The sequence below is a fragment of the Vulpes lagopus genome, chromosome 20 (genome assembly GCF_018345385.1).
Source record: "Vulpes lagopus strain Blue_001 chromosome 20, ASM1834538v1, whole genome shotgun sequence".
Classification (NCBI taxonomy): Eukaryota; Metazoa; Chordata; class Mammalia; order Carnivora; family Canidae; genus Vulpes; species Vulpes lagopus.
This window is the reverse complement of record NC_054843.1, coordinates 33,645,093-33,659,045: the sequence shown is the minus strand read 5'-3', so window position 1 is coordinate 33,659,045 and position 13,953 is coordinate 33,645,093. Positions and strand designations below refer to the sequence as shown.

Here is a 13,953-nt window from a genome sequence, read left to right as displayed (position 1 = left end):
ATCATCTGTAGCCAGTAAAATATAGAAGTGAGTTGTTTTATCATGTGTTTCGGGGGTTAGGAGGGAGAAAGAAATCTCTACATATGGACCTGAAAGGGATACTGTTTTTTGTTGTTTTTTTAATCATAATTTCTGATTCATCACAGATACCTCAGTGTTTAGAGTATTTCTCATTGTCATTGGTTTGAAGCAGGATTAGTGTGCTTTGAAGCAAGGGATAGGGAAGAAAGATATCTCATGATATCTCATGGTGTATTATTTAGGGTTATTTTTAAGGTTATATTATTGTCAAAGTTTATATGTACCTTTGAACTCACTTTTCTATCTTCCAAGTTATTAGAGCTTGTTGATAAATGCTTTGCATTTAATAATTATGCATTTTAAGGTTTTATGTTTTCTCTAAGGCTCAATGATAAGGTATAAGCCATTACATGATTACTCTTGTAAAACAGATCTATTAACATGAACCTAAAAAGGAATTTATTTTCAAGAGAAAATTTAATGGGTGTAGCCAAGTGCCTTTTATATGCGAAAACAGTTCCAAACTATTTGAGTTGATTCACGATTTCACTTAACATGCTTAATCAGTTAGTATCATACCTGAATTTCTGATCTAATTCTTTATATAATTTTATATTCTGTAGTTTAAGCATTCCAAGCCAAAGAAGCCAAGAGGTCTAAGAATTTATGAATCTCATGTGGGAATTTCTTCATATGAAGGAAAAATAGCTTCTTATAAACATTTTACATGCAATGTACTACCAAGAATCAAAGACCTTGGTAAGTAATAACTGTGATTTTTATTCAGATAAAATTTTAATGAGTCTGTTCTCTTATTAGAAAAGCTAATTACAAGTGTCTTTTTTGTGTGTGTTAAGAGATTAAATATGTAATAGAAATGCATTTTATTTTAGGCTTCTCAAATTGCCCTGTAATAGTGATAGCATAGAAAAGAGAAATGGAATAAGATAGAGCATAAGAATTCAAGATATTATTCCAATTTCAATTTTAAGTAATGTGAACTGATGGCTTCCAAACTGTAGATAAATATGTAAGCATAATTACTTTTCTACAGGAGAGAACTTTTATCAATTTGAGTGGTCATTGATTATAGCCTGTTCATTTTAGTCTGTTAGGGGAAAAAAATCTTACATTTTTTTAAGGTTACTGGAATTCATATTGTATGAAAGTATATACATATATATAGTCTGGATGATTTACTTGACAAATATTTATGGTGCATCTTCTAAGACACATTGTTCTAGATGTTTATATGTTGGACTGTAATGACACAGATCCTCGTCTTCAGGGGAACAACTAGGAGAGTTAGTGTATAATGCTGAACTATTGATTTGGTATGCTTTAAAGTTGTTATTTTTCTTTTTATGGGTAATGCTTTTTTTTTAATCATTTCACAGCATATTAGCACCTGCTCCAACAGCTAGGCAGGGAGATAAAGCACATTTAATTATTCTGTTTCTGGTAGGCAGTCCAAACTTTGGCTAGAAGAAAGGTTTACAACTCACTGTTCAAGTTTTTGGTTATACATGGATCTTAGTTATCTATAATGGTAAGGTCAGATTCCAGAAACTTAAATTAATTAAAAGTATGAAGAATTTAATATTGATTGTGTTTTATAGATACTATATTTGAATTATCGTGTTTGGGATATTCTACAATTTAATATTGTAACACATTGTTTATGCCCCTGGTCTTGCAGAAGCTTGCAGAGCAAGGATTTTCTTGTTCATCATTGTGTTTGAGTTGAAAAGCCCAGGACTCTGAACATAAATGAATCTAAGAATGAGTAATGCCATAAAATTAATAACAAAAACTATAGATTGGTGCTTGATCATAAGAATAATATTTCATATTAGAGAAATAAACTACAAAGTGTATATTGTTATAAAATATATAATTGATGTATGTTAATCTGAGCGGGAGTTTATACACATATTTCTACCATGATAGAAATGTGATAGAGTTAGATTGTTTTTACAATGAAAAAAAGCCAACAACAGCTATGACCCATAGTTTATGTTATTCTTTAAACATAAATCTCTAATTCTGAATGTGACTTTGCAATTGTTCCAATATTAGTTATGTACCAAAATATGTACCTGACAGACTGTATTGACATCAACTGGACTTTGAGAAGAGAGTATTTTCTATGTATGTTACAGCAATGTAACTTTCAGAGCAGTCAAACAATATTTGAAAATTTTGCCAAATTTTACCAAACTTGAAGAAAAAAATGGTTATCTCAGTTTTTTTTTAAAGGTCAAAAGTTTCTTCCTCTTTGATTATTTGCATGCTCCAAGTATGTGGCATGCAACTGGTTACTTTTTTTCAGCTTTCATAATCTATACTATGAATATTACAAGTGTAACTGAAGTTTAGCATATGTAGATTGCCATCTTTAATATTCTAAAGTCAAATTAAGACTATTTGCATATCATTTATTACATGTTAAATGAAGGCATTTCAAATAGCTAGTTAGAGTACAACTCTCAAGAACTAACTGTCTAATTTTGTGTTAGAAGGTCAAGACAAGCAAAATATTTTAAAGTAGAACTTTTCAAAGTGATCAGATCATTTATATATAAATGATCATATGTAAAATTTAATGTCTTTAGAAAAAGGATGCTGTGTTTATATATATTTTTTTCATTTCTTTCTTTAAAAATATTGCTTTTAATCTCTACTTGACATTTGCTTGTATAGGATACAACTGCATTCAGTTGATGGCAATCATGGAGCATGCTTACTATGCAAGTTTTGGTTACCAGATCACAAGCTTCTTTGCAGCTTCAAGGTAAAATGAAAGTCTGAAATATGACCATTTTTATTCGAGGAAAAAATAAAGTGAATTTTTACCTTTTATATGATGTTTCGTAACCTCATTTAGAGTTACCAGAGTTTAATAGAAGCTGAGAATTTCTTTTTGGACTGAGATCATAGTCTTTGCGTCAAGCCTTAGAGGTTGGCCGTGATTCAACATTGCTTTCCATAAAATGATTTCAGATGAAGAATATCCAGTTAACTTACTAAAATTGTCATACATTTGGAGGTCCAAGCTTTAGTCAGAAAATCATGTCTCATGGAAGTCATTATTGCTAGGGCTCACATCCTTTTCTGGAAAGAGATTGACTCCTGTAGAAATGTGACTCAGAAGGCTCTTGGACAAAACCTGAGAGACTCCTAGCTCTGGGAAATGAACAAGGGGTAGTGGAAGGGGAGGTGGGTGGAGGAATGGGTGACTGGGTGACAGGCACTGAGGGGTGGGCACTTTGTGGGATGAGCACTGGGTGTTATACTATATGTTGGCAAATCAAACTCCAATTAAAAAATACACACAAAAAAAGGATATACTACTATCTGTAGAAAGATTATCCTTCTTTCTAGGCTAAAATCCAAGGAATGTGTCTCTCTGGGCAGAAAGACACCAAGGAGTCCTACGTAATTGAAGAAGTGCTGACCTGAATGACTGCAAGTTGAACAAGTTTAACAGTGCTTCCACCTCATGGAGCTCACACTGTTGTGGCACATAGACGTTAATCCAGTAATCATACATATTGATTTCTTCCCATGATAAAAACTAAGAATAAAATGACAGGATGGTATAACAGCCTAGAATGAGGTATCTAATTGGTTTAGGTTAGATGTGAACCGATGTTGGAACTGAGATCCAGAACTTAATTAAGAGTGAACTGGGAGGAAGGATGAAGTGGGGATAGGGAGATAGCATTCCAGGCTAGAGAAAAAAATACTGATCATTTTATCTGTTTCTTTTGATAGTCCTTCTCCTTCAATAAATTACCTGTATTTATAAACTCTAAATCTTTCATTTCTCTTTTCTTTCTTGAACTCATTCCAAGTAGGCTCCTCACCTCTTCATTGAAATTGCTCTTGTCAAGTGTACTGATGAATTCCATGCTGTTAAGTCCACTGATCGTCTATTAACTTACTTGAACTGTCAGCAGCACTTGGCACTACTAGTTTCCTCTACCTTGTTAGGACATTTTTCTTTCCTTCAGTGTTCAGGAAAACTATTATTCTCCTGTTTGTGTTTTTCGTATCTCTCTTGCTGCTTTTTAATTTTTTTAAATTTCCTTTGCTTTTCCTGACCACCAATGTTGAACTTCCAGGTCTCAGGCCTTATTTCCATTCTCCTCCGTATATGAATAACATATGTTGGGGTGTCTCATCAAGTTTCATCCATTCTTATGGCCGAAATACACTTTACATTATACCAGACTCTTCCCTTTTTGCCCATTCCTATATCTAGCTTATCATAAAACCTAACCACCTGTAACTTCAAAGTGTATCCCAAATCTGGCTTTTTCAACTTCTGTCACCCTGGTCCAAGCTGCCATTATCTATAATGTGGATTATTTCAGTTAACTGAGCACTCTGTTTTCTCTTTTTCTCCTTCCCCTTCTCTGGCCTTTTCTCCCTCCACACACATGACTACTTTCTTCATAGTGACCAGAGTAACCACTTCAAAATACATAATGTGATGAGCACTGGGTATTATACTAAATGTTGGCAAATTGAATTTAAATTTTAAAAAAATTAAAAAATAAAAGATCATGTCACTTTCTTGCTCAGCACCATCTAATGATTCCTTAACTCTTTCAGGTTAAAAGTGAAAGGCCCTATATTGGTCCATAAGACCCCATATAATCTGGGTCTTAGCTGACTCTCTGGCCTCATCTCTATTGATCATTCCACTCTGGCCACATACTAACCTATTTGCTATTCTTCCAGGTGTTCCAGCTTATTTCGCCAGTACCCTTTCTCCCTAAATCTTCTATCTTTTAGATATTCACATGCCTTACTCCCTTCTTCTTTCATGTATTCCCTCGAACATTGCCTTCTTCATGAAACATTCACTTTGTAACCCTGTTTAAGATAGTAAACCCACCCTTTCTACCAGTGGCTTTGTTTTGTTTTTTCTTTAGAGAAGTTATTGCTGTCTGGCATCCCCCGTGTTTTGCTTATTTATTTGTAGTCCTCCAAATAGAATGTAAATTCCATAAGGGCAGTGATATTTATTTTGTTCACTGCTGAATCCCAGAGCATAGAAAATTTCATGACACATGGTAGATAGCTTAATAAGTATTTGTTGAAAAAAGCAAGTGAATGAATGAAATTTTGAGGCTATTTATTCATTGAACACGCTGTTCATTGCATGGGGAAAAAAAGGCTAGGTGGCTGGAATAGGGAAAGAAAACAGTAAAGTGTCATTAATCTAAAGTTATTGGAAGGAGCCAAATTAGACAGTGCAGTAGGTCCTGATAAGGTCCACAGTCTTATCCTAAGGACCATGGGAATGTAAATATAATTTTAGGTAAATATGAAATTATAACATTTGCATTTTTTAAAGATAGCTCTTACTGCCTAGTGGAGTTGGCTACCAGGAGACCTGCTATATACTAAGCGTTGTACTGTATCATGGGAAACCAGATGGTCACAGCTCCTGCTCTCAAGAAGAATATGGCCTAGTGAGGAAATGAGACAACAAATAATCACAAGGGTGATTGGGTGATTATTTATATAAAAGGCAAAGTTGATGCTATGGAAGGCCAATATTGAGATTTTGCATAGGTTAAGAAAAACCTTCCCCCTTAGGAGTGATTTTTATTTTCTATTTCATATAGACTAGAAAACTGCTATTAATACAAACACACGTGCCTTTGAGCTACCCATGTTTTCTGCTTGGGTGGTGACAGACATGGTACATTCTCTTGGCCTTCTAGTACCTGAGGGCATTCCAGTTTGGGAATAAGGAAGTGCAGGAGAGCTGGCCTCACTCAAGACACCAAGGTTATTCAAAGAAATACTCCAACAGTCCCCATCCTCAAGCATACACATTCACAGGAATGGCCAAGTATATAAACAGGGATGACCATTCTCTTCAGGCTATGTAGGCTTGGAGAAGGAAATCAAAATCTCTGAATATAGAAAGCAGAATTTACTGTATATCTACTTAAATTATGAATTTTTACTGAAACATAAGTCTACATCTAATAGCTGTATTTAAATTATTATTTTTTATCTAATGCCTTTAAATTTTGTTTAAGAGAAAATATTATGCCACTTTGACTTGCATCTAAATATTATATCATATTGAATTTGCATATTTAAAGTAGGACTGTACCGATAAAACAATTGATATGCAGTAAATGATTGGTTGTTTGCTTTAAAGATACAATTTTGCTTTTACTTTATTCTTTACCTTTAGTCGTTATGGAACACCTGAAGAGCTAAAAGAACTAGTTGACACAGCTCACTCAATGGGTATTACAGTCCTCTTAGATGTGGTGCACAGCCATGCTTCAAAAAATTCAGAAGATGGATTAAATATGTTTGACGGGACAGATTCCTGTTATTTTCATTCTGGACCTAGAGGAAATCATGATCTTTGGGATAGTCGATTGTTTGCCTACTCCAGGTAGGTACCTATCATATGGAAATGTCTTTGTTTAAAAAACATTTCAAGGAATTTTACTAACTTCATTGTGTGTGTAGTCTTTCACTGCTATATAATTTCTTAATCCGATTATTTAAAATTTTATAAGGAATGTTTACATAGAAGAATTTATCTTCTTTTGAATAGCATATGTGTTTGTCGCAAGTTGCACTAAATTTCAGGTTTACTAATCTTATGTCATTTAAAACATATTGGTTATATAGCATTTAAAAGGATTAATATGGGGGATCCCTGGGTGGCGCAGTGGTTTAGCGCCTGCCTTTGACCCAGGGCGCGATCCTGGAGACCCGGGATCGAATCCCACATCAGGTTCCCGGTGCATGGAGCCTGCTTCTCCCTCTGCCTATGTCTCTGCCTCTCTCTCTCTCTCTCTCTGTGACTATCATAAATAAATAAAAAAATTAAAAATAAATAAATAAAAGGATTAATATGAATATTTTTTAGTATATAAAAGAATACTTTCTAAGGTTGAATTAACTATAGTACATCTCTTTAATAAATATGCATTGTTTTAAGTAATCTTTTTAAAAATTGTACTTCATATTTTGCTATCTTAATAATATTGCCATGTTCTTGATCGCAGCTATATTAATATAACTGTAATAACAATTAACATCTATTAGTATGTAATACATCAGATATGATGTCAAATGTTTTAGATACATTAGCTACATATTTTATTTATTTTATTATTTTATTTTTTTTTAAGATTTTTTTAAATAATATTTATTAATGAGAGATACAGAGAGAGAGAAGGGAGGCAGAGGCACAGGCAGAGGGAGAAGCAGACTCCATGCAGGGAGCCCAATGTGGGACTAGATCCCAGGTCTCCAGGATTAGGCCCTGGGCTGAAGGCAGCGCTAAACTGCTGAGCCACTGGAGCTGTCCTAGCTACATATTTTATTTTACTTATTCTGCATAGCATCTCTATTTAAATGTGGGTAAGTCCTTTTGTTAGGACCATGTTATGTAAAAATAAACTAAGGCTTAATGTTGAAAAAAGATTAAACACATCTCTGACTTCTTTTGCCATTTAAATAAAGGGTGTTTTAGGTGATTAAATAGCATTACATGGCAAAAATATTTTAAAAAGCCAAAAATACTATCAGTTTATATCTGTTATTGATTATAAGTGAAAATATAATGAAAACATGCTGTCAGGAATATCAAAACCAGCAGAGCATCAATGTATAATTAATTTTTATAATAAATATTTTTGAAAGAAGCTTAATGAATTTTCTTTTGGATGTTGCATTATACACAAATATACACATGTGTGGAAAATGAGCAGTGTAGAAAAATGCTTTAGTAAGTACTTTGACAAAATGAAGATTTCTAATTTTTCACCACAAATTAGATGATTTTCATATGGAGGAAATTGTTTTCCTTTGCTCTTTCCTGAATAGTATACATTGTTTTATATTTCATAACCATATAGGACTCACTCACGCCAGACGAAGCAGCATAACATATGAGAAAAGACACAAGAGGTAGAAGCAGGGGGCAGGGTTCCAGGCCTACTTTCATTCCGAAACAAATCGATTAATCATTTTGGTTCTCAGGTTTTTCATTATAAGAGGAGGCAGTGTTTGGGGGCTAATACAATTCCCTTTATAACGGTATTTTGTATCTGTGTCACCTTTTTGAACATTGCTTTTTCTAGTACAGATTTTCAACAAGTAAAAAGAACTAAACCTGTGCTAATTCTATAGTATAACTCCACTATTGAAAAAATCTTATAAAAGTAGATTGTGGGCAAAAGATACAATTAATTGAACTCTCTGGTTCTTATTTAGATGAGTCAGAGTGGACTTTATACTATAGAACTGTGCCTTATGAAAGACCATTAAATGGTTAAATTTTTGTGTTATGAAACAATTCTGTAGAACTGTGTCTTTAAAAATAAATACTTTAAGTGGGTGGATTTTTATGTTACAAATGATTATTTTATTAAAATATTTATTATAGTGTGTTTTTCTGTACCTCGAGCTCTCATAGGCCACTAAAAGTTACACAATTTTCTAAATAAAAGGGATTATACGTAATTGTTTTAAAAAAACATGTCTGTTGTAGAAGTTAAGTCATATATAACATTTTATTTAATACTTGGTTTCTTTTGTTATGGAATTAACTATTAATCTTTCTCAGGTGCTTACTTTTGGCAAATAATATAGCATGGTTTTGGCTTATTATTTATATTATGACTAATTTTTTTTGGTTGCGTTATGTCATATAGGCTTAGTCCTTTGTAAATACAGTTTCATTTAAAATGCATTTATATAGTTCTGTTTGATAATATCTCTATTTTCCAATTTAGTAGAATTAGTTTTTTCTATATAGGATTATATTATTGGTTGTAACATCATTATATAAAATAGATACAACCCTACAAAGCAAAATTAAACAATTTAAATCACCAAATTTAAACAAATAATTTTTAATACTTAGGTTTCTCAGTATATAAAATGCTACAGATTCTGGGACTCTGAATTATTTTCTCAATACTTTATGTTATTTATTAAAAGCTTTTTTAAAACAAAATTTGTATTAGCTTGATAAAACTTATCAGGGTTTTTCTTTTACATTTTCTTTCTTCTCTTCTGATTAGAGTATATGTAACATAACATTGCTCTGCTGCAATACTAAAGCCATTTTTATAATCAGCATTCATGTTTAAAGTCCTCTTCTGTCCTTTCAGTTATTTATTGATGCTTAACAAACCAGCTCAAAATTTAGTGACTTCAGATAACAGCAGTTGTTTATTTTGCCTCCAAATCTGCAATTTGGGCATAATTCAGAGGGATAGCTCTTCCTTTCTACATGTTGTGTCAATTGGAGTGGCTCAGTAGAGGGGCGGATCTTTCAGTATCCATTTTAAAGATGGTTCACTTACTTGACTGACATAGTGCTGGCTGTCAGCTAGGAGCTCAGCCATGACTATGATGGGCCAGCAGGCCTCAGTTCCTCTTCTTGGAGCTCACTCCACAGGCTACTTGAGCTTTCTTACAATAGTGAATATTCCAAATGGCTTGCATTTCTTATGGTCTGGATGGAGAAACTGACCTAGCTTCATTTCTTGCTATAAACTGTAGGTCAAACACAATTTCAAGGACAAGGTACATGAACCCCTTCATTCAGTGGCAGGAGCATTAAAGAATTTTTGTGCTGTGTTTTAAACCCCCCACATCTAACAAGTTTTGACCATACACAATAAATATGCCACTTCACAAATTAAAAAAAAAATATTGAAATACCTGTCTGTGGAAATACTTTTTTGTCATATTTTTGTGATAGCTTTGTCTATAAGCAATTTTTTTTAAAAAATATACTTTCCATTATAAAAGTAATGTCATTGTTGATAATTAATTAATATAAAAAGGCACACGTTTTCCAAAATAAAAACTTATTTTTCTTAGTAAATATAAATAGCATTCTTTGTACATGAGTGCATTTAATGAGTATAAATTCATTAAACATGTAAATAAACGCATGAAAACCCAGCTACCTCCCCATAGAATAGCTACTCTGCCTGTGATTTGGGGTTTGTTCCTTATCCAGGTGAAATCAGAAGCTACATATTTTAAAAGATAAGTTCTCTTCAACCCCTTATCTTTGATTTGTTGATTTTTATTATACTCCATGGAAAAGTACATATGAAAATGGTACCTGGTTTATGTAAGGCCTAAGTCTCTTTTTTGAAAACTTGTAATAATTTTTGAAATTATATATTTACTGCTTGAAAAAAATAATCTTATATAAAATCAGCTTCTGTAGAGATAGGTTGCTGATGTTCATTTCATCCTATCTATATGTCACAACCTGTCACCGTTTATAATCTCTGATTCAAGTGCCATCATCAAGTTATCAGAATTAAATCTCTCTCTCTGAGTAATACCAGAGATCCTGACTGCACTATTTCATTACCTGCTATGAATAAATTTCCAATCAGGAGCTGCCCATGTTTTAATTTTCTGTCTACTCTGCTGAACTGCCTTCTAGCTCTGCTAAATTACTAATGACAGTCCATAACAGAGATTGGGTTGTCCTCACTTTAGTTGGTAAAGAGAACTTTCTGACAGATCTGACATCTATAAGTTTCTGAAGTTTATAGAGTTAAGAAATAATGGATACAATTTAGAGGTCTTGGTTTTAGATTCTGTTTTTGCATATTCTTCTGGCACAGATGAATTATATCTGGCATGTAAATGTAGTTGATAAAATAACAAGACAACTGCAGATTTGTTAAGCCTAAACAATTATTATGCCTTAACTATTACTAAAGCTTCAAATGAGTACCTTTTCTTTGTTAAATATTTCTATCAGAGATAAGATATATTGGATCTCAAAGGAGATAACATAGTAGAGCTAATGCTCATATTATCTCTGAACCTTACATTTGGGTACAAAGGTAGTACAATCATATTCCATCAGCATGATTTTGTGATGAAACAACTATTAGATAGGAAGATGCTCTACAGTTATCTTGAGTTACTAGAGTTCCTTCTAGAAACAAAAGTAAATCCAGTTTGCTTTTTAAGGTCTTAATCAAATACTTCATAGTACAAACACTATAATAATTGGGTTTTTAATCCTTTTAATAAAAGTTTAATAAAAGTTTTAATGACTTTTCCGTAATTTAGAATGTGGAATAAAATTCATGTGGGCTTGCCCTGTTTAGAGTGGATATTTGTATCTTAAGCAGTCTATGGTATCATATTTTTTCCTTTTTTTTTTTTTGATTTGTCAATATAGTAAATTACATTTGTTGATTTTTGAGTGTTAGGCCAGTCTTGCATTCCTGGGATAAACCCTCATGAACATAGTTGCTAATATTCTAAACAAAATTTTAGCATATTAATAAATGATGTTTTACCGTGACCAAATCAGTTCTTAATGTTGAATCTTAATTTAAGGATTATTGTGCACTGATATATTAGCTAGTAGGAGAAAGATGTTTAAAAACTAGTATTCAGGACATGAATAGAAACTTCTAGGGATGCTTGGGTGGCTCAGCCGTTGAGCATCTGCCTTTAGCTCAGGGCATGATCCTGGGTCCAGAGATCAAGTCCCACATGGGGCTCCCTGCATGGAGCCTGCTTCTCCCTCTGCCTATGTCTCTGTCTCTCTCTCCTTCTGTGTCTCTCATGAATGAATAGATAAAATCTTTAAAAATAATAAAATAAAATAATAATTTTAGAAGTTTTTTTTTTTTAAGTTTTTTTTTTTCATGAGAGACACAGAGAGAGAAGCAGAGACACAAGCAGAGGGAGAAGCAGGCTCCATGCAGGGAGCCTGATGTGGTACTCGATCCTGAGTCCCCAGGATCACGCCCCAGGCTGAAGGCAGCATTAAACGGCTGAGTCACCGTGGCTGCCCTAAAATTATTATTTTAAAGAGAACTTAAAAGTCATATACTTCTATGTGGTTTCTTAAAGCCAAAAAAATAAAAAATAAAAAAACATGTCATTGGGTGAAATGATTTCATTTTTTTCTGTAGTAGAAATGGCCATAAGACACCTCGGTGGCTCAGTCAGTCAAGCATCTGACTCTTGATTTCATCTCAGGGTCATGAGTTCAAACCTCAGGTAGGTCTCTATGCTAAATGCAGATTGGAGCTACCTTTAGGTTCTCTTTCTCTCTCTCTCTCTCTCTCCCATTGCCCCTCCTTGCTCCCTGCTCTCACATGCTCTTTCTCTTTAAAAAAAAAAAAAAAAAAGACTACAATAACAAAGAGATAAAAGCATAGTAAAAGTATATGTGTGAAACTACTTTTGAAAACAGTTTGGTATTATCTGGAAAACTTACAGTCATATGTCCTAGGATGTGTTACAGAGTATATATGCTTGGTTAACTCTTGAGCATATACTTATCAGAACTTTGGGGAAAAATAGACCCCAAAGTCATTCCCTTTGGGATACAGGTGATATTTTAAAAATTAGCTTGAAGTAATGGTCTTTAAATCTCTGCTATGAAGAAAAGATTTTGGGGAAAATACCAAGAAAAAATTTCTATCATTGTGATTTTATAGCCACATAAAATGTTTTAGTCATAAAAGTTCTTTGCATACACATAAATCTTGGAGGTAGTTTTTACCAAACTTTTAAAGTGGGTTCAGTTTTAGTATATCTTAAGCCCAATGGTTCTAAATATAAATATAAATGAATCCTTTTGTGGTTACTTGGCAAAAATAACCTAGCTTCAGGGAAAATTGAAATATACAAGTCACATTTCAGCAAAGATGGTAGATGATGAAGGGAGTTGAAAAAGGAATTTTATAATATAATAATCATAGCCATTGACCCTCTCATTTACATCTGTGTATTTTAGCGAGCTGTTACAGCCATGACAAGCAATAACATCACATATTAAAGTGACTCTTAATTTCAATGAGACTCTTGATTATTTTATCTTTATTTTAAAATTAGTTTCTTTGTGTGTATGACTTAATAGTCACTTAATGTATTAAAAAAGTGGCATAGATATACAATTAATAAATATATATATGGAGGAATGTGTTGAAAAGTTTTCACTGATAAGGCATACAACAAAAAAGTTTACAAATCACTGAATTAGACCATTTTTTAGGTAAATTAAGGTTAACATTGTAGATTTTTTAAAAATAAACTTGTTAGGTTGACATAGATCTTTTAAAAAATAAACTACTTTTTCTGAATAATTCATTTATTCTATTGACTTAACATTAAACATCTACCAAGAGTCATGTCTTCAGAGAGATGATGTTTTCAATATATTTAAATGTAGCACAAACCCTAAAATAAAATCCATGTTTTTAATTTCTTTGGATAGATTGCCAAACATTTCATACTTTTTAATTGAAGTAATACATCATCTTTTTAGACAGACAAGTATCTGTCCTATTTGCTTTGAAATTGACAAAAAGTAAAAAGATGATTTTTATAAAGCAAACGATAGATAATTAAAAGACAATTTTGGACATAGATTTAGCAAACAGCTAACTATTCCAAAGACAGACAATTAAAAAGAAACAAATAATAGCCTCTTCTTCATTAAGAATATTAAAATCTCACAGTAAGATTGTTAATAGCTTCAGTGAATGCTGAATATTCCATAAAAAGTCCTGTTTTCTTTTTTCATAGTATTTCTTTTCCTTTTCGTGTTTCTTTGTTGTATAAACCAGAACCTTATTTCAGCTTGATTAAGGAAAATGGTTAAATCTAGTATTTCAAAGAAAGTAAAGTTAGATTAAAAATTCAGACAGACTAATTCTCTTTTGTAAAAGAGATTAAGAAATTTGCTATATCAATCTAATCTGCCTGGAATTGAGTGTGAATAGTAGAAATGTAACTTCTCTCACAGGGTTTATGAGATTATTCAGCCTAGCAGAAAGGTTTCTGTTGATGCAGAGCACAGCACAGGGGTCAGGATTTACAGTCTTTGTATGAACTTTGTTCTTAGTATTATCTGCCCTGTTTATT

At 32.7% G+C, this 13,953-nt stretch overlaps 1 protein-coding gene across 1 annotated transcript in view; it reads left to right on the top strand.

Annotated features, from left to right (window-relative positions):
- Positions 1 to 13,953, top strand: part of GBE1 (1,4-alpha-glucan branching enzyme 1) — a 267,431-nt gene that overhangs the window by 125,424 nt on the left and 128,054 nt on the right. Inside the window, exons 5-7 of the mRNA XM_041734884.1 lie at positions 645 to 780; positions 2,725 to 2,815; positions 6,248 to 6,457. Coding sequence (XP_041590818.1) covers positions 645 to 780; positions 2,725 to 2,815; positions 6,248 to 6,457 — 437 coding nt within the window. The remainder of the gene's footprint in view (positions 1 to 644; positions 781 to 2,724; positions 2,816 to 6,247; positions 6,458 to 13,953) is intronic.